Source organism: Hippocampus guttulatus, chromosome 5, assembly GCF_054856545.1.
Source record: "Hippocampus guttulatus isolate MCC_2025c chromosome 5, RoL_Hgut_1.0, whole genome shotgun sequence".
In the NCBI taxonomy this organism is placed as follows: Eukaryota; Metazoa; Chordata; class Actinopteri; order Syngnathiformes; family Syngnathidae; genus Hippocampus; species Hippocampus guttulatus.
This window is the reverse complement of record NC_141265.1, coordinates 11,555,422-11,576,008: the sequence shown is the minus strand read 5'-3', so window position 1 is coordinate 11,576,008 and position 20,587 is coordinate 11,555,422. Positions and strand designations below refer to the sequence as shown.

General features: G+C 40.6%; 2 protein-coding genes across 2 annotated transcripts in view; both read left to right on the top strand.

The window, feature by feature from the left end:
• nipbla (NIPBL cohesin loading factor a) overlaps positions 1 to 9,017 on the top strand; it is a 38,409-nt gene extending 29,392 nt beyond the window's left edge. The window contains exons 39-48 of the mRNA XM_086111281.1: positions 1,168 to 1,258; positions 1,940 to 2,113; positions 2,198 to 2,388; positions 2,478 to 2,585; positions 3,371 to 3,571; positions 3,653 to 3,799; positions 4,608 to 4,966; positions 5,047 to 5,221; positions 6,091 to 6,288; positions 7,736 to 9,017. Coding sequence (XP_085967407.1) covers positions 1,168 to 1,258; positions 1,940 to 2,113; positions 2,198 to 2,388; positions 2,478 to 2,585; positions 3,371 to 3,571; positions 3,653 to 3,799; positions 4,608 to 4,966; positions 5,047 to 5,221; positions 6,091 to 6,288; positions 7,736 to 8,098 — 2,007 coding nt within the window. The 3' untranslated portion in view covers positions 8,099 to 9,017. The remainder of the gene's footprint in view (positions 1 to 1,167; positions 1,259 to 1,939; positions 2,114 to 2,197; positions 2,389 to 2,477; positions 2,586 to 3,370; positions 3,572 to 3,652; positions 3,800 to 4,607; positions 4,967 to 5,046; positions 5,222 to 6,090; positions 6,289 to 7,735) is intronic.
• An 843-nt stretch (positions 9,018 to 9,860) lies between these two features.
• Positions 9,861 to 19,465, top strand: ndc80 (NDC80 kinetochore complex component). Its single transcript, XM_086111483.1, has 17 exons — positions 9,861 to 9,988; positions 10,582 to 10,689; positions 11,389 to 11,472; positions 12,336 to 12,462; positions 13,313 to 13,479; positions 14,411 to 14,513; positions 14,607 to 14,696; positions 14,963 to 15,056; positions 15,270 to 15,370; positions 15,518 to 15,662; positions 16,402 to 16,607; positions 16,756 to 16,902; positions 16,983 to 17,072; positions 17,937 to 18,029; positions 18,116 to 18,246; positions 19,031 to 19,133; positions 19,234 to 19,465. The coding sequence occupies exons 1-17, from the start codon at positions 9,861 to 9,863 to the stop codon at positions 19,369 to 19,371; spliced, it is 2,055 nt and encodes a 684-aa protein (XP_085967609.1). The 3' UTR covers positions 19,372 to 19,465.
• The last annotated feature ends 1,122 nt before the right edge of the window (positions 19,466 to 20,587 follow it).

Below are 20,587 nucleotides of genomic sequence, written 5' to 3'. Positions count from 1 at the left end.
AGCTTTTTGTTTGCATTTCCTTTTTGTTTTGTTTTTATTAAGGGCGCGCTTTTCCCAGACTTATTGGTATGAACGCGTGCCATACATGACATTTTCACTATAGAGACAGAAATATCGCATGAAAATGCCGTGGAGAAATCAATGTATTTAAGTTGGGCACGCTTTCTGCCGGTGGCTTCACTTCTCTCGTTTGCTAGTAAGTGGCATTGCTAGTCCATTCATATATACGTCCGTGTTGGTCACTGACTTGAGAAGACTTGGATGGGGAAAATATCCCAAGACGCGTTTCATGCTGCTGTCAAAATAGCTGATGAGTGGACTCACTTTTGTTGGCTTTTTCTTGTGTTGCTGAAATCAGACCATATTTTCTATTGGGTTTTTTTTTTCTGGCTTCCACATCCTCCAAAACATGTCTGGGTTCATGTAGCAATTAAGCATTATTTTAATAATTGATTAAACTGTCAGTTATATCTTGAATTTATCCATTAATCTGAATAAACATTTTTATATTTTCCTCCCCATAATCAAAAAGGACATTTCAAATTCACAGCGCAGAAAGTGCATAAACATAAAATTATGGTGATTAAATTAGTGGCTTGCTACGTACCATGCCAGGAAAACAAAAAAAAACTATTTATAAAAGATGTTTGCAATGGCTCAAAATGTTTTTTCTATGATCAAAATAGATGGTTGGTTAATCTAATAATCAAGTAATTATTGCTTAATCGGTTAATTGTTGCACCTTTAGCTCAAACATTTTGAATTGTCCATAGTTGTGAGTGAGTGATTGTCTCTGTTCACTGCGTTTGACTGCTGACCAATTCAAAGTTAATTGGGATAGACTCCAGCTCACTGGTGACCCTCATAAGAACAAGCGGTATAAAATAGGAAGGAACAACTTGACCAAAAAAAAAAAGGCGACTTCTAGAGGCTGCGTAAAAGAGGCTAGAAAAGTATTTCCGAAAGAGAGGAAGCTCTTGTAGCTTCACTCGGTGCAGCACCTTTATATTCTTTCCTCTGTTTTCATTTCCAAGAGATGTAATGAGCACATGTCTCAATACATTTGTCCATATAGTATCGGTCTGAATTTGCCCCGCCATTGTTTCCCCGAATTGATGCACGGAGCATGGCAACATCATAAAAATGTACCTTTTTGGGGGGTTGCAGATCATCATCAAGGAGAAGGTTCTGGAGCTTCTTCTGTACTTCACCAAGCATGAGGATGAGGAAGTCAAGACCAAAGCTATCATCGGCTTAGGTAAGATCAAAAACCTGTAAGTAGTAGCTAGTTCTCGGGTCCCTCAGTTTTCAACAGTCCCGGAATACTAGCGTTTAAGGTTACGAAAAGCAAGCAGGCGTACTCATTTTCCGCAGTGTTTTGTTTTTCATTTGATTGTTTTATCTTAATGGCTTGCAAGTCTTTTTCAAACAAATATTTTCTGTAATTATGACTGTTAGTATAGGTTAATGATGGACTGCACCACATTCCTAACTTTTGGGTGATGTCACCACCGTAAGAACGGAACTCAGTTGTAAACCGAGAGCCTTCTTGTCTGTCCAGGTGCAACTCAATAAACTTAGAATTTATAAATATGGAAAACTTAATTTTGTTCATTTGTTAAATTCTAAAAATCAAAGTCATATAGTTTGACTCTATATGATGTGGAGCCGTTTGTGGTTTTATTTCTTAATGATTTTAACTGTTAATTTCACCATCTCAAGAAATGAAAATATTTATTTAAAAAAACAATTCAAATGTTTTTTTTCATTGGGTAGATTTGGTCTTTTCACAAGTATTTTCCCATGTTTAATCAGTCCATATAATATGATTTTCACTTATTCTAATTGAACAACTGAACTAAATGAACTTTGCTACCAGACTCAAGTTCAGGGAGCTTTGAATCTGTCATGTCAAAATGTGGTTGCTCACATTATTCAGGCTTCCTCGTGATCATGCACCCCAGCCAAATGTTTGTGCCTGAAGTAAAGACCTTGTACAACGGCATCCTGGCTGACAGTACCTCGTCCATTAACCTCAAACTCCACATCCTCAAAAACCTCCAAACATACCTACAGGAGGAGGACTCAAGGATGCAGGAAGCTGACCGAGAATGTACGTTCCACAACCCAATGAAGTGCATAATTTGCTACATCAGTGCTTGAATGTCTCACAGGGGTGAAAATTCTGTTTTTGCAGGGAAAAAGCTTTCTAAACAGGAGGATCTGAAGGAGATGGGGGACATCTCTTCCGGAATGAGCAGCTCCATTATGCAGCTTTACCTGAAGCAAGTTTTGGAGGCCTTCTTCCACACGCAGTCCACCGTACGCCACTTTGCGCTCAACGTCATCGCGCTCACACTAAACCAGGGTCTCATCCATCCGGTGCAGGTAAGACGCTTATTATGATTTGTCCCCATTCTCACACTAATATTTAAAGACTGTATGAAAGAACGCGTTTAATCCAATTTGTGCATTAGTGCGTGCCGTACCTAATTGCCATGGGAACTGACCCGGAGCCTAGCATGAGGAACAAAGCCGATCAGCAACTAGTGGAAATCGACAAGAAGTACACAGGATTCATCCATGTGAGTTGGCATGACAGACATTCATACATATTCGCTGTGTTGGATTCACAAATGTACCTGTTCACGTTTTTTTCTGGGGATCCTATCGCGAGGTACACTCTTCAACTGTATTTGTGTAAGCACCTCAGCCTTGTCAAAATAGTAAAATAACACAGTCCCGTATTTTCACGACCATATGGCGCACCGTATTTTAAGGCGCCGTGTCAGTTATGGGTGCTATTTCTGTATTTAATACACAAGACGCACTGCATTATTGGATGCAGGCATGATAAAACGTATGCTAGCTTTAAAAAAAGCGTACTGTTTTAAAAAGGCAACGGGAGCAAAACTGAGTTTGGTAGTACTTGATCTAAGTAATTAACAATATACTGACATTATTTTTGGATCGGTCCTCATTCAGGCGAAGAAAAAATCCATCCGGTCTCTTCACGTACACCTCACTCAGCCACTCTCATTTTCTCCTCATCCATCCAGCCTTTTTGATTTGCCTTAAATTAAACTTGCTCATTGCCTCACCGTCTGAAGTGGCAAGAGTACAGAAAGTAGTATACATTGTCGCTGACCACTTTTTTATATCATCCTCCGATCCCGGATTTAAATGTTTTAAATCTTTTAAGATGCAACAACAGATATATTTGTAATATAGTAACAAAAAAAACATCATATTGGTTATCATATCGGCCATACAAAGCAAGAAATTATCAGTTATCGTTATCAGTTGAAATGTTTCATCTTGTGTTTAAATATTGATTACCTTTCATTTCTCCTGACTCTATCCTCTACAGATGAAGGCCGTGGCTGGGATGAAGATGTCATTCAACTTGCAGCAGTCCATCGAGATGTCTCGAAAGACCATCATTCGGGGCTTCCGGCAGGATGAGACACACTCGGCACTTTGCTCCCATCTTTTCACCATGATCCGCACCAACCGGCAACATAGGAGGGCTTTCCTCATCTCGCTGCTAAACCTCTTCGATGACAGCGCCGTGAGTTTTTCTGACCTGAAAGCTTAAACCTAAGTAATGTGAGCTTTTTTAACATCAACTTATCTCATTTTCATTGCGCAGAAGACAGAGGTGAATATGTTGCTGTTCATAGCGGACAACCTAGCCTACTTCCCATACCAGAGCCAGGAGGAGCCTCTCTTCATTATGCACCACATAGACATCTGCCTCTCTGTTTCTGGGAGTAATCTTCTTCAGACCTTTACGGAGGTAAGCAAGCTTGCCCAAATATGCTGGACACATCTATTAAAAACATACAGTGGAACCTCTAAAAAGGGTCAAATATTTAGTTCATTCAAGATTGTCTGCCTCAAAAGTACAACAAAACCTGGCAAATCGTTTTCTTCGGTACCAGTGATGGCAAAATTGGAACGTGTCTAGATAACCATAGAAACAAAAAAATGCCACTTACGGCATTGGAGTGGGTTTGCCAAACATATTGAGTGGTGTTCCCAAGTGAAAATACATACAAATACAACAAAATGAGCACCGAATGTGCTGTGACAATGCGGCCGTTCCGCCTGCTGGTGTGGTGTCGGGAATGACACTGTCTGAAATGTTGATGCCCTGATACTAGATTTTATACTCTAAAATGGACATTCATATTTAAATATTGATACCTTTGATACTTCAGTCACTTCAATACTCTGTTAGCACTATTGTTTCTGCTCTGAAAACGGTGGTATTGATTAGCAGAGACACTCAAGGAGCAGAACGGCACAATCTCCTACCAAGAAAATATGATATATTTGATTACGTATTGACAAGTAGCTCCAAAATGTATTCATGGAAGCCAAAGTTCAGTTGTGGTCCGCCACAGTTAAATGTATAGGTTGGAAACACTGCGGCTGTAATACACTGTAGCTAATTACCTATGGGGACTATTGTTTTGAAATAAGAACAACTGTAAAGTCAAAAGATCATCAAAGAATGAATTGTTCAACTTTGACAGTTCCACTGGATTAAGACTATTGGTGATGATGAAACATTGTGGTCGTGTGTTCTTTCCTCTGTTCAGCTTCTGTTAAAAGAGCCAAGGCGTAAAGAGAAGGTGAAGGAGTGGAAGAGCACATCAGACGGTGAGGATGACGATGAAAGAATGAACTGCAACTCCCCTGTGAGCGATGAGGGACACAACATCGAAGACGACGATGTGGTACAGCGGCCCAAAAAGCCCAGGAAACCAGTAGCTGACTCGGAGAACTCTGAGTCAGAGTCAGACCTTGATGATTTGAACGTGGATGATACGGAGAGGGTCATGAGGCGCCTACCGGACAATCCCGCGAGCCTCTTAGACTTTACCAACTCTGTTCAAGGCATCCTGTTGCTGCTGGTCCTCAAACAGCATCTGAAGAACCAATATGGATTCTCAGACGGGTATGCACTGTAAGACTACTCCGGTTTCTGATATTATAAAAGTGCTGTTTGTAACTCTTGTGTTTTTACTCTTCCCTCAGCAAAATTCAAAAGTACTCGCCAACTGAGTCAGCTAAGGTGTATGACAAGGCGGTGAACCGAAAGGTCAACGTTTACTTCCACCCGCGACAAACCCTCGACTTCATTTCCAACAATATGGCACGCGCCACACTAACAGAAGATGTCAAGAGGCGGATCGTCAAACAGTACCTCGATGTAAGTGATGATGGAAGTAATTTAACTTAACTAAAATTTTGGTAACCACGTCACAATATGTGCTCCAAAAACAAAGGGCAACCTGGTGCATAATAGTTGCAATTATATTAATGTATATTAAGATAAAAATACTGCATTGTTTAACAATGTATTATTCCTGTGGTGAAATTACAAATAGTCCGACTGACCACCAGCACCAGTCCAAATGCATGTCGCATATGAAATGCTCAGAAGGTAAAACTACAAGTTTTTGCTTGACTAATATAGTGTTAATATAATAATAGTTTTGAGACCCCTACACATAAAAATCATACCCGATGTTCATTCACCTGGCCAATCTTGTCGGTGGTTTGTTGTACAGTGTAGGCAGTCATTTTCAGAAAACTACATGTTCGCTCTTCCTTTTGTGAATTAAATATATTTAATGATATAATATATCTAAAATATTAATTATTTATATAAATAATTATTATCTATGTATTATATATATATATATAGAGAGAGAGAGAGAGAGAGAAAAATATTAATTAATAAAATAAAAAACGATAACAAAATATAATAAATATTTTTTTAAAAAGTCGCAAGTGAGGTAATTTTTTTCCTATTATTGGTCCGATAGTTATCGTGCATCCCTAGAAAGGAGTTTTGGGTTTTTTTGAAGGGAAACTAATGACTCAGAAAATGTGAAAATTATGATTTGAAAAAATCCTTTGTGAAATCCGGTACCATGAAGTGGAGCATACCAAGCCCATGAAAAAACTTACCAACACTAATGTCTGAGATGTGCTGCATATGTCAACGTTTGATCCCATTTGATGGTAACTGGACGACCCGATGACCAGTGCTTTTGACATTTGTCCTGGATGTAGTTCAAGGTGCTGATGGAACATCTGGACCCAGACGAGGAAGATGAGGAGGGAGAAGCGTCAGCAAGCGCCAACATCCGAAACAAAGCCATAAATGCCCTGCTGGGAGGCTCGGGACCCTTGTCCGGACCTAGTCCACGTAATCAGGCAGGACCAGAGACAGATGACGACTACAGTGACAGTGACGAACGGACTCCGGGGGTGAGACCTATGGAGAAACACTTGATCGCTGTCTGGCGGATTCCTTGCTTGTCCAAAAACACAAATTTTCGAGAAATCAAAAAATGGCATATTTCTTGACCCACTTTTAAATTGTTCATGCTAGTGAATCAAAGCAAAACATTTTGGATAAATAAGGGTTACATGTAAAGATAAGAAAGACAGTGTTTAATTTTCAATTTTATTCGAATTAATTTGTGCCATTATTTTTCAACATATTATGAATGCTGGGACAAGTTTGAAAGTTGCATCTAAACTGAATGTGATATCTTAATCGTTTTCATTTTTAATTTCCACATAACAATGTGGGTTTTTTGGTTTACATTTTGAATTAGTAAAGCTGAGTTGGTTTTAAAATAAAATGGAAAGAAAGTTCTATTCTATTGTGTTTATTTGCAGTTAACTTAAATTAATATACCGGTAGGTTGATTTACAGAAAAGCCATTGTTACGGCATTTAAATCGCCTTTATTGAATCGAGTGCCTGTTTGCAGAGAACCCCACAGAAGCCGCCTATTTGAGGTTAATTATGAGAGACCATTTTTTTTTCCTCCCCTCTCCTCCTCAGCTGAGCAGAGGGGGGAGAGGTGAGCAGTTGAACACACACACAGGCAATCGGAGAGGAGGGAGTAAGGACGAAGAGAGAATACACCTGACTTTTGCTCTCGACTAATGTATATTGTCCTTTAAAAAATAAATGGGAGATGGAGGCAGCGAGAGGGTGAGGGAGAGAGATTTAAATAGGGCATTTTAGAACTGTAATTTTAATTGTGTGGTATTTTTGCGAATTATCATACCATCAGAATGTAATATCAGCCCATCCATACATCAGGGTAGATATTTTTTCTCCGACTTTGCAACTTGGACCTCCCAGTTAGAGTAGTGTTCCAGTGCACTTTTCCTGGTCAGAGGTCGGAAACCTGTGGCTTCCCACTTTTCTGGAGCACAGCATAAGAGTAATGAGTTGATGCAATATTTTTTGAAAGTGGGTGCTTTGCACCAAAATGCCATCGGATGGCGCCAAAGCTATTTTTTTAATACAGTATCAGGTTTTGGCATGGGAAGAGTACAGTAGTAGTGTTTCAGTGAATTTTCACTTGAGAGGGCTCTTCGGCAGTGTGTGTGGTTGATTGTTTTTCTTCATTCGCTTGTGAAAAATGTCCATAGTCTGAGTGAATAATTTTTCATTTTGAGTGTGTGTGTGCTTTTGCGCGTGTATGAATGAGAATGAGAGCGAGTAAGTGAGTGTGATTCAGTTGTAGTGATAAGATTTATTGGGAGGCAAGTAAATGTGCAATTTTAATTAACTAATTTTAGAGGTGAAAACTGCTAAATTGATGCAAGAACAATTACAGGACATGCCTTAATCTCTCCCACAAAGCATTAAGTGTGCTCACTTCTGCCATCATTGTCCTCTTGCCCCCTTGTAGTCTTCTCGGAGGTCGAGACGAACAGGCGACCCGTCAGACCCGGGCCGAATGAGCGAAACAGTGGACGTGATGGACGTGATTGCCCTGTGCTGCCCCAAATACAAGGACCGGCCGCAGATCGCCCGTGTGGTCCACAAGACTCCCAGCGGCTACGCCATCCATTGGATGGCCGGCTCCTACTCTGGGCCATGGGCGGAGGCCAAAAAGCGCGATGGTCGCAAACTGGTGCCTTGGGTGGACACTATCAAGGAGTCGGACGTCATTTACAAGAAGATTTCGTTGACCAGCAACCACAAACTTAGCAACAAAGTAGTGCAGACTTTACGGTCACTGTACGCAGCACGGGAAGGAGGAGCGAGCTAATGGCTCCTGTGCTTTTGTTTTTTGGTTTTTTGTTTGTTTCTTGAATTCCTCCTCTTTTCCCAATCCCCTGCCGCCTCCTTCAACACGGCCAAACTTCACTGGATTCTCACTCTTTCTCTTCCTCATTTTTGTAAGCAAAACACAAGACACTACATACTTTTACATGAGTTCTTCTTTCAAAAAAGACTTATAATTATTGTTATTATTATTATTATATGAGAGGGACTGCTCATGTTTGTGTTTAAATGTGTACACGCACAGAGAGGATATAGGATCCAGAAGGCATATTGAAAGGAAATCTTAGGCTCCAGTTTAAACCCTCTGCTGGAAGGCTTTTACCAGAAGAGACCTGGAGGGGGGGAAATGTTTGGTCAACATTGTCGTGGGAGCTCCTTCGCTGTTGTGCAGCCGATTCTAGTCGCTCATTTCTACTCCCACTGTATCATAGTTTAACACAAACAGAAAAACTAAACAATGTTTATATCTCTGAAGACAAAACTGTAAAAAAACAAAAAAAAACAAAAAACAAAAGAATAAAACCTTAAGTGAATGTTGGAAACTAGTCTTTTTGATGTTCTTATTAAAGTGTTTTTGGAGTTTATTATACTACTAGCACCTAATGGTTTCCCCTTCAAGCTTTTAGATATTTGAAAGAAAAAGAAACAAAAAAAGGAGAGAAAATAATTTTTATTTTTGTTCACTTTTATTTGTCCATGCTGTACAATGGCAGAATCCTCTGAATATAATTTATTTCGAACTACGCATGCAGTATATATGTGGCCTATTGCAGAAGGATATTTTGTAAATGTAGATATTTGTTGTCTTAGGTCACCTTAGTAATAAGAGCAAAAGGGTATTCATAGCCTTTTTTTGGGGGGTGGAACAAATACTGCAATAAATTTTCTACTTCTCTTTGTCATTTGTCTCCTGAAAGTGTCACAATCATCTTTTCAGATTGTTTTTCCAAACTAGCACTGTATATTCATAGAAAGTGCAGCTGCAACTGGATCGCCATGTATCTGGATACCGACAGGGAGTCCTCGGTTAATGCTGCCGTTCAAAATGTCTATGCCAACTAATTTGAACAACGCGCTGTTAGGTCAGTATCATCTTAACTATTTGCATGAAAAGTACTTTTGGGCAATGAATATGAAAATGGAGTTGCAAACTGAGTGTGCGTTCTTGTGCCACTTGAGGGGCTGCCTGTCAGGGAAATAATTCAGGATTGCCTCACGCGCAACTGAGACAGTACACTACTAAGGCACATGTATTCGTCGGAGTGTCATGTATGAGACCATTTTAGTATGATGTGTGAGTATTTTAGGTGCGTGTTCGTCAGTTATTTGCGTACAAAAAAAATTCAGTCGTGTGCGTGTGTAAAACTTTCAGTTTGTGTGTGTGTGGGGGGGGGGGGGCAATATTCCAGTGGTTTGGACTAGCGTGTCTAAGATCTTATTTGAGTACTGTGAGTAAATAACTTTTCACTTTTGTATGTGCTGGAAAGCGACATTTTTCAGTGGTACTATTTGTAAGGGTTTTGAATGCCTTTCGTGCCCTGAAAATGAATTTACATACAAGCGGAGCTACACTTATCCAAGTACTAGCTGAAAACAATTGTGTGATTATATTAACATAATTTCTCGCCAACGTCACCCACCATGCCTTTAAAAGCATGCAATTAGTTTAACTAATTGCAAAATAACTAAGTTATTTTACACCGTCTATGATTTGTTTCGCCGCATTTATTCTCTTTTTGACGCAAATGACTTGCCCTACTGCGATGATGTCACGACGCGGCCATTTTGAATGGACTGTATTGGCGGTTTTTGCGATTTTATTTATCAGTCCGTTTATTTCCGCCCTTTGCTCAAGAAGGATAAAAATGGAGCGGTATGTATCGGATTTAATTGCCTATTCCTTCTGGAATACGTTGTTCTACCTTTTTGAAAGACGGATAAAGACTCCCTCTTTTTTTTTAATCACTGATCCTGTCTTTTCAACATTGCCAATCCAAAAAGAAGTGGTTGCAAGAAACTGCTTCAATTGTCCATTATACCTCTAATTGACGCAAACTAATTTTAACTGTCAGGCAGGGGTGACACAAATACCGCAACTCTGTAATAGTATCAAGTCGTATTACAGATACTTGTGTAACGAAAGTCTTTGGTACTTGTCTAATTTAGACCTCAGACTCTGAATCTCTATGTATGATATAACTACACAAGGAAATAAATACTGTCAGTTATATAAGATAAAACAGTCGCGATCGAAGTTTCTATTTCAAGGGTGGTTTGGCCAAGAAGGCGGAGCACAATTAACAATAACAATACATGTATGTATGTAGTATACATCAATGAAAGTTTAAAACTCTAAGATTTGAGTTGACTCTGAACACGTTGTGCTGTGAACATTTTGCGTTGGGTATTCATCGTGTAACATATTGAACATATTCTTTTATTTGTATATGTGACTTTTGTGGCCAGAGGAAGAATGGGCAGAGCCTCGAGCAGAGCCACAAGCAGGCTGTCTGAGATGCCCATGCGAGTGCATGACTCCAACAGGATGAGCACTGCGTACACAACTCCCCGCAGGTTGGTTCTTTGTTTTTGTTTTTGTTTTTTTAACTGCACCGCCCATAGGGTGTTAAAATAAAATCTCTTTTGTGATTTCGTTCACAAAAATTACAGTCAGAATATTTATTGTCATTGCGCAATGTGAATAGCGCATTTTGGGTTTTAGTTGAATGAAATCCGATTTTTCATTTAAAAAATCCCTTTCTGTTACAAAAATACAGCTGAATTATATTGCCATTATTCAAAACAAGTCTTCTTTTTTTTGTTTTTGCTTTATTTCTACCATGAGCAAACAAGTTCAATTTCCACCAGATTAATTGCAAATTATGTCAAAACGTCTGTTTTCTTCAAAACAGGAATATAAACATGATCCATTATAAATGATTTACAGTCATAAAATCTAACATCTTCACTGTCTGAGTCTCAACCTCCGTTATCATGTTCTACTGTGATTAGTGCATCTTTTTCTGTTGGTGAAAGATGTGAGAGACTTTTAGTCAGCTATTTGACTCCCATGAGCACGGTCATAGAAAATGTCTTTTACTATTAGACTGTTTCAATCCTGTTTTGTTGTTTAATTTGTTCGTCTTGGTTACCACAAATATATTGTGATTTTGCTCATAATGTTGTGTTGGAAGTTAATTTAGGGAAGCTTTCTTTAAAAAACAAACCAAAAAAATGTAAATTGCAATTAAACTGCTTTGTTTTTATTGACAGTGAAAAGCCTTCAATGGGAAAGCTCAGCATATCCAAACCACTGTCACAGACATCTGACCGTCAGAAAAGCTTCTTTGGTCAACGGTATGTGAACAATGGAAATGCTGTAAACCAGGGGTTCCCAACCTTTTTTGTGTCACGGACCAGTTGAGACGAGTATGTGTTGTTTGCGGACCGACAACCATTTTTTTCAGCGCTTTTAAATTGCCCAGTTTTAAAGCAATGGTACTGACAACAAGGATAATTATAAAGTAAATAAACATTTTATGAACATTTTTTAAATTCCTTTCAAACCGTTTTATTCAATAGCACAACAAATTAAAATTTGCAAACCAATGTTAGAATGGGGATTAGCTAGAGTTGCACACGTTTCCGCCATGCATAAAGGTGTAAATATTCTTATAGCTCGCTGCTGGTCATGTAATATCATCAATCTCGTCCATATAATCACCCAGCCCTAATTATATTGCCTTTTAGAGCAGGCGTTTGCCGAAAGGCTTTCCCGTGGGTTACACTGGAACTCAACTTCCACAAAGCCTCGATTCAGCACTTGCTTCAGAGAGTGATAAAACAATATCTGCCATCTTTGGGTTGTTGAGCATGGCAATCGTCTGCTTAAAGTCTTTGAACAAACTGACGTCAGTGCGACGGGGCTGAATCATGAACTGAACGAGGAAGCACCTTCAAAATTCTGTGAGGGGGTGACCTGAACGATTCTGTGAATTCCTGTCTTGAACTATGACAAACGTGTGCTGGTTTGCATGTCACAAGCAAGTTATGCTGTATATTTTACACATCACAATATTATTACTGGATTGAAAAAAATCTTTGAGAAAAATGTGATTTTCCCTCCATTTCATGCAGCCTGAGAATACACCGACTTTGGGACATCTTGTATGCAGTACATACAGTATTGTACATGTAGTTTTTGTTGTTGTTGAGCGCAGTGCAAATGGAGCCAGTATGCCACGCAGCAGCTCCATTTATGGCTTTGGAGGACCAGAGAAACTGAAAGATACACGGCCTCTGCATGACAAAGCCTTTGTTCAGCAGTGCATCAGGCAGCTTCATGAGGTAGGTTTGGCTGTGGCAATGCTTTATGCGCCACATACAATTTTTTTTGTTGTTATTTTGTTTTTGTTGTTTTTCAAATTATTTCGGGCAAAAAAAAATCGTGAGTCTGTAAAAGAAGGATAGAAATCTGCTGTCATTCTCGATCTTTGGGGTAGTTTGACAAAAGCATGTCACAAAAATGTAAAGACCGCTCAGCAATGTTTGTATCCAGTATCCTCTAGTTTAGTGGAACCTCCCAAGTTGAATGGCGGGACATGAATGTGAAGTTTGAAACTCTGCACTCAATTGTCAAATTTAGGTGTCCTGACGTAGATAAGCTACTGCTCATTATCCACGTACCTGCTCAGTCCGTGGTTGAGACATGCCCACTCAACTCAGGAAAAATGGCTGAGCAGTAACGCGGCTCCATTTTGTGCAAAGCTAAAACTTTGGATCACTTTTAAGCCTTTAAGGAGTCATTAAAAAAATGGCTTCATTTTATTTTGGGAGAAATTCTCCAGCATTTTGGAACTGAAATTGCCATGTGTTCGAGCACATTTCATGGAAGATGAATGTTTTTGTTTTTTACCCTACCAGCCGTAAGTATCCAGCTTGTATTCCAAAAGTAATATTTAACTACATTACAGCGATCCAATCAGAACAAAACTTATTCACATGTCAAGCATTAATGAGAAATCCAGCCATCACATCTGCCAGGCACTTTTCACCAACTGTAGTAATTTAGAAAAATAGCATCCTGGACATTTCCAACCCGAACTATTCTAAAAATCTGAAATGAAGATTATTAAATTTAAAAAAGAAAGAAGTGTGTCACAGGATCTTTAATTATTTGGTTTTTCTTTTGGTTTAGTTCCTGACGGAGCTTGGATACAATGTAGCACCCAAGACGCTCCAGTCACCGTCCACCAAGGAGTTTGTCAAGCTCTTTGAGTTCATCTATCGTCAGCTGGATCCCACTTTTGAAATGCCCAGCTCCAAAGTAGAGGAGGAGGTTCCAGCTCTCCTTAAGTCGCTCAGGTTACAAACTATCCTACAAATTCCCCTCCCACCAACTAATCCCTTTCTTTTCCATAGTGCTCATGCTCATTAGGCAAAGCAAGGCAGCTTCATAAGCTGCACATTACAAATAGCACATTTCATGTACGAGGCAACTCGATGTGCTTCAGACAAGCAAAGACACAAGACCTAAAATCATTTACAAGCAACGCAGAGAAAACAAAAGTATATGACCAGAATTACGAAGCAAATGTACATTGGCAACTTGAGTGCCATGTGTGCTGGAGCCTCTCCCAACTAACTTTGGGGCGAGAGGCGGAGCACACCCTGGACTGGTCGCCAGTCAGCTGCAGAGCACATAGGTAAACAAGTATTCACACTGACTCTCTCACATTCACCCTAATGGACAATTTGAACTTTTCAATAAACCAGCTGTGCATGATTTTGAAATGTGAGAGGAAGCTAATGTAGCCGAGGAAAGACACCCAACTTCCACATGACAAGGCTGAGTTGAGATTTATAATGCGACCCTCAGAAGTGTGAGGCAGTAGTGCTAAGTACTCATTCATAGTCCTGTTCCTCTGCCCATCCATCAAGTGTGGTTGCCTAACCCAACTGTCTTCGGGTAGCAGGCGGGGGGACACCCTGAACTGGTTACCAGCCAATTGCAGGGCACACGTAGACGAACAACCGTTCACGCTCACACTCACACTGAGGCACAAGAGTGTTAGAGTGTTCCATAAACTGCCATGCATGGTTTGGAAATGTGGGAGTACCCGCAGAAAACCCACACAGACACAGCGAGAACATGCAAACTCCACACAGGAAGGCAGGAGCCGGAATCAAACTCTGCACTGTGAGGCGGACTTTCTAACCAGTCGACCACCATGACACCCCCAGTGAGACCAGACTTTGCGAAATATTTATCCATCTCTCTCCGTTTGTGTTGCAGATATCCGTATGTTCTGTCCAAGAGTTCCATGTACTCCGTGGGAGCTCCCCACACATGGCCTCAGGCACTGGGTGCCCTGATGTGGTTAATTGACAATGTCAAGGTGAACAGTTACGTTTAAAAAAGTAAAATAGAATAAATGTCGCTTGAGTACCGGTAATTGAAATTAGAAATCACTGCTCTGTCATGTCGCCAGATCCACACAAGCCTGAACCAGCAGGATCTGCTCTTCAGCGACTTCTGCGAAGGCAGCGACAACATTGATGACAACGCAGATTACAATCGGGTACTTTGATTTACATTGACTGGATAATTCATCCAGCCAGCAATGTTCTCATTCGGATTGTGGGTGAGTTGGAACCTATCCCAGCTGACTCTGGCTAAAAGGCAGGCGCCCCCTTCATGATCACCAGCCAATCCCTGAGCGCAAATAGCACCATGCATGCTTTAATCTATTACGATCCTGTGCAAGAGCTATATGTTTACAAAGCCATAAATTGATTCAGATCTCAGGCCGTGTTTATTTCATCCAAAACATTCTTCCGTCTGCAGCTTTTTCTGGACTACACAGGAACCACATACACTAAATTCATGCAGGGCGAGGACACCTATGAGGAGGACGACGAGGCCTTCATCTCTGAATTGAGTAAGATGTATTTGAAGCAGTTACGTTATGTTTGAGAAATAGGATGGAATAACGTTCATATTTTATTGCCTGTGTTGGTGTGTCTCTCTCCTTTTTTGTGTTGGGATACTGCCTTTGTTCATTTGACAATAAAGTTTATCCAATCCAATGTGTTTGTCCATACGTATGTGCATTTGTTTATGTGTGGGTGTGTGTTTGTGCGTGATTTCACAGAGAAGATGTGGTGTTATGATGAAGAGCTGCTGGTTGCCATGGAGCAAAAGCACAAGATGGTGATGGAAGAGGTTGAACGACTGGAGAAGGAAAACCAAAAGGTCATTATTATCATTATGTATTTGGTTGTGACTGTGCGTTAAACCTAAATTTCATGCAGAGCGTGTGTCATCAAGTGTGCAATCGTGACGCTGAGCTCATTTGCTGTTGATTTTATGACCAGCACACGCATCCCTATTCCCTGATAGGACCGTCTCCAGGTCAAGAGGACAGAACAGATGAGGCTGCAGTCAGACTTCCATAAGCTGCGTGACTATTGTGCCCAAGTGGAGGCCTTCCAAGCAAATCAAGAGAAAAAGTACTCAGAGCTGGATGATGAGCTGAACCGCGCTGGTAAAAGGAAACATTCGTTTTTGTCAACTTAACTTCTTTGCTCATATAGTGGCCCGTGGAGCACAACAGCCTTTTATGAGGGATGAGGCACTTTTTTTCTACAAATGGATTGAATGGGAGTGCAGGGGGTGTGCAAGCAACATCAGCACAGTTGACCTCTGCAATTCCTGTGAAGTAGTCATATTTATTTTTTTACAATACTGTATTGAATGAAACCAAAGATTAAACCTTTTTTCTGGCACAAGATTTAAAAAAAAACCCCACAAATATAAAAGTTTTCTTCCAAGCAACTGGCAGTTTTAAAATATACTCTACAGAATGTTTCGTTGACATTATGGGTTTTGTCCGGTGCCTCCGGAAGTACAACAAACAATGTACGAGTCGATCTTAAGCGTTGCTAAGCAACGGAGGGAAATCCCACGCTGTACATTTTGTTCAAAAGCAAAGTCGCAGCGGCATTTAACTTCTCACGGTTCGATGCAACGAAGGCCTTTTCACTATTTTGTGGGGGAAATCTGGTCATTATAATGAAGTTTTCATGATAAAGGTATTGATTCTCGGCAAAATTGTCAAATGGAAAATGAATCACGTGAAATCGGGACTTTGAAATGTGTTATACGGATGGAAACGTAAACTGGGTACGTTGAAAAGAGGTTCGACTGTATTCGGAGAAGTGCTTTCACCCATTTGAATAAATGAACATTTAATCGAACTCTTCTCATTTTGTTCTTCTCTGCAGCCGGCAATCTCGAGTCTCTTAAACTCGAGCAGGGCGAGCTGCAAAAGGTCCTGCGGAACCAAAAGTACAAGCCGGAGGACGTACAACGGATCAACCAGGAGAAGCGGGAGCTTCAGCAGGCCATCGCCAGTCATAGCCAGTCTCTGGAACATGCCCAGCAGTCCAAGTGGAGCGAAGAGATCGCGCTGGCCAAAATCAAAGAGAAGGTATTCCTATCCAATGATGACAGACATTAAGTGTTGAGCTTCCTAATCGTAATTATCTCACTTCAAAGACACAAGGTAGATAAGATGCTTTACCTGATGTGAATGGCATTGCTTTTATTGTGACTCTCCTTTCCCGTAAACATTCCAGGCTGAGCTGAAGCTTAGCGAGTATCACAAACTGGCTCGCAAGCTGAAGCTGATACCGATATCTGCGGAGAATGCCTGCGGCCATGACTTTGAACTCCGGCCCTTTGAATGCGGACCTGCGAACGTCCGTCTCAACTCACAGACAAAGGTACTCAGTGGATTTGTTCTCATGTGCTACTTTGGTCTGTATTCCTTTTGCTGTCAACCGCTTTTTATGTCACATTATAGATGCTTTTGAAAAAGCTGACCAACGACGTGGAGGAGGATCGCAGTCGACTGTACAATGGCAAGTTCAGTCTGGAGCAGTCTTATGAACAGGTGATGAAAATTGTTTCGGGTACACACAGACGCGCGCGCACACACACGGTGAAGAAAAAATGGTGTGATTTTTACAGCTCTGACAGAATAGCATAGCGCATAGTGCTATCGAGGTGACCAACACTACACACCTCACATTTTAAACATCTAAAGAAATGCACATGGCCCGCAAATTGGTTGGTGAAAAATAAATCACAATCAGTCCACGTTAACTTTAATAGCAGCAGAGGAAATTAATCAAATGAAAGATGTGAGTTGAATCGGACTCCTCAGTTTGTAATGCAACAGGACAGGGAGATGGTGCGACCAAAAATATGGATTTTGTTGAATGAGAGTAATTTGGTTTAATTGTGGCGTGCCAATGATGATGGCTTCACTTTTGTTGCTGCTAAATTGGAGGATTTTTTTTTTTTTTTTTTTGCCATCCAGACCCTTATCTCCTTCACGTCACCGTGGAATGCAAATGGCATGTCTGATGGGAGTGTTTTATGTACATCATCACCGTAACAATGTAAGAAAACGTGTTTATGGATTATGTGACCTCAGGGAAGCATGTATATTGTAAAAGGGGTTGGGTCAACGACTGATTATACCAAGTGCGGTGATGATCTTCCCTTCCCTAAGGCCACATGCTCGGTTCTGTCCGTGAGATATGACTGGATCCATCTTAGGATGTTCCCAGAAAGTCCAGCCATAGTCAGCAGTCATTAGTAAATTGTTTATGACGTGGACCAAGGCTGTCTCTGTACCGTGAGCTGGTCGGAAACTAAACTAAAACTTTTCTTACAACTTATGGTTGCGAAGATGGTTGTGGAGTTGAGCCAGAACAGCTTTTAAAGATTAACTCCTTTGTTCCTGCTTTAGGCGATGTCCTACATCTTCGACAAGGAAAACGACCTGAAGCAGCTGAGAGAGCAGATCCGCAAGGTGGATGACCGCTGGGATGCCAGCCGGAAGGTATGAATTACACTTGCCATCTGGCGCAGACAGAAGCACCTCTGCACCTCTAATCTGTGCGGTGCTCTCCGTGTGTGTGCATGTAGGAGGTGGAGCGAGAGGACAAAGAGTGGGCGAAGGAGGTGGAGATGGTGGAGAGCAGTCGCAATCTTCTCGAGGGGAAGATCAACTGGGGTTACGAGGAAGCAATGCAGGAGAATAAGGCACTGAAGCAACAGTGAGTGGCTCGCAGGGTGGACACTCAATTAGGTACACTCGTGAGATCCACTGCGAGAGCCGTGTCAATTAGTCTCTCCTCATTTTTGAACAGCATAAGAGAGGTACTGTATGTACACACACACACACAAAAGAAGGTGAGCCTTTTGTTCGTAAAAAATACATTATTCTTGAAAAAATATCCCTTGACTAAAAAATTAAAAATAAAAGACTTTGATCATGCAGATATCAGATGTGATTATAATTTTAGAGCTTTTCATTGGGCCAAAGAGGTCAGGAGGAGTAATTGATTCATTGTCTATTTTATTGGCCTGTTGGACGTCATATTTAGCAATGCACATTGTTTCAAAAAATATTTATGATCTAAAATCATACAATAATAATTTTGAGCAAATTATTTTGTGAAGTGTTAGGGTTAAAATGGTATCGCCCGATGAGTTTCAAGATGATAATTGTGAGAAGGAATAACAACCACACAGTATAAAAGTATGCATTTTTTCCCCCTCAAAGTGAACCCTTGCATTTCCACTACGTCATGGTGGTGAGCAGGGTGTGTGTGGAGGGGGGAATGGGGGGGGGGGGGGTATCCAGTAGAATTTCCCATGCCCTTGGTTCTTGCGATCAGGTGTTACAACAATAAGAGGATTAGAGGTTCATTCCTAGACACAATTTCAATTTGGTTGGCATTCCAGAGGGCAGAGACCCAAATTCTATGTTTTTACACAAGAAATTAAAAAGTAAATTTTCCAGAACGTCCCTTTAAAATTAACATTTGTGTCACTGAGGTATCATCTGGTGCTGCTGGAAACCAACGAGCAGAGACGAACGGTCTGCAACAACCTCACGAGTGTGTTCACCACAGCAGCAGACCACTTGTCTGCCACAGAGGTAGCTCTCTTGCGCTCCTGTTCACATTTATCCTTTCAGCGCACCTAGGAAGTGGATGCGAGAGTCTTAAGTGCTGTCTCACGTTGCTGCTGTGTCACAGAATTGTGTGAAGGACCTGCTCAGCCACAGTCAGCACTGCTACTCTAAGGCATTGGAGGACGATGAGAAGGCCGTGCAGGGGCTTAAGAAGATGGTGGAGGACTTCAAGTTGAGGGTGCAAAAATCCTTCGAAGATTAAACGATGTTCATAATTTTTACGATTGTTTGTTTTAAAGAATAGTTTTCTTGTGTTCTGTTAACATGTGATTAATAAAGCATAGTTGAAATCAAAACTTATTGGAGCCCTGAGAGTTGCTCAAACCCAAGGCTGTAGAAACGTGGGTTCCCCGGACAGTATGAAGTATTTTCCAAGCAAGTATTTCCTTGCCGGCGTTGCCACCATCTCCGGTCCTCTCTCTATTTTAATGATACGCTCCAAATCGTGGATTTCACCCAGGTGTGAGTGTGAACGCGGATTGTTGTCCGTCTATGTGTGTCCTGCGATTGGCTGCCGGAAGACAGCTGGGATCGGCTCCAGCATGCCCGCGATGCTCGTGGGGATAAGTGAAAATGGATAGATGGATTTCTCATTCGTTGCTCATGAATTCCTCTGTGCGTTATTTTTTTCTGTGTGGCATATCAAGAAAAAGTTGTGATTCTTATTATTCAAGTGAAAAATAATGACGGTATTACTATCCTAAAAGATAATTGTCCCATTGAAAGTACCAAAAAAAAAAATTAAAATAAGATAAGATAAGATATCCTTTATTAGTCCCACACTGGGGAAATTTACAAACATGATGTAGAGTGGCACCTTGAAAAAGTCTTCAATGGCAGATTTCAAAAGCAAAGTCTTGAATTGCTTTTGAAATCTGCCATTGAAGACTTTTTCAAGGTGCCACACGACATGTTTGTATTTAAAACATTTTTTTTACAAACAAGCAGCACGTGAAGTTAAAGATAAGGTTACTTTTATAATTATGCCACTTTGTTGTAATACTTTTGAGCCCCTGAAAATGGCAAACCTCTACTTAAGATGCCGTACATTCTCAACCCAACCTACTCACAGAGTATGTTAATTAGATGGAAGAAGACCAAAATGAAGGCAGCGAGACTGACTGACAAACAAGCAGCACCTTAAGTTATATTTACACTTTTCCGATTAAATTTGAACTGCTGAAAAAAAGAGTAAACCTGCAATAAATGTCATCCGATCTCAACCCAATGATGTAAGTTTTTTTTTATCAAGAAACTAAATTGAAGGCAGCAAGTCCCAACAACAAAAAAAAGCACTGCCTGAAGTGAAGGCTAAAGTTATATTCGCAGTTTTATCATTTTTATCCCAGTACTTTGCATTACATATCTGATCCCGAGCCAATTGAGTTTGTTTTTTGTGAAGTCAAAACAACGCACTT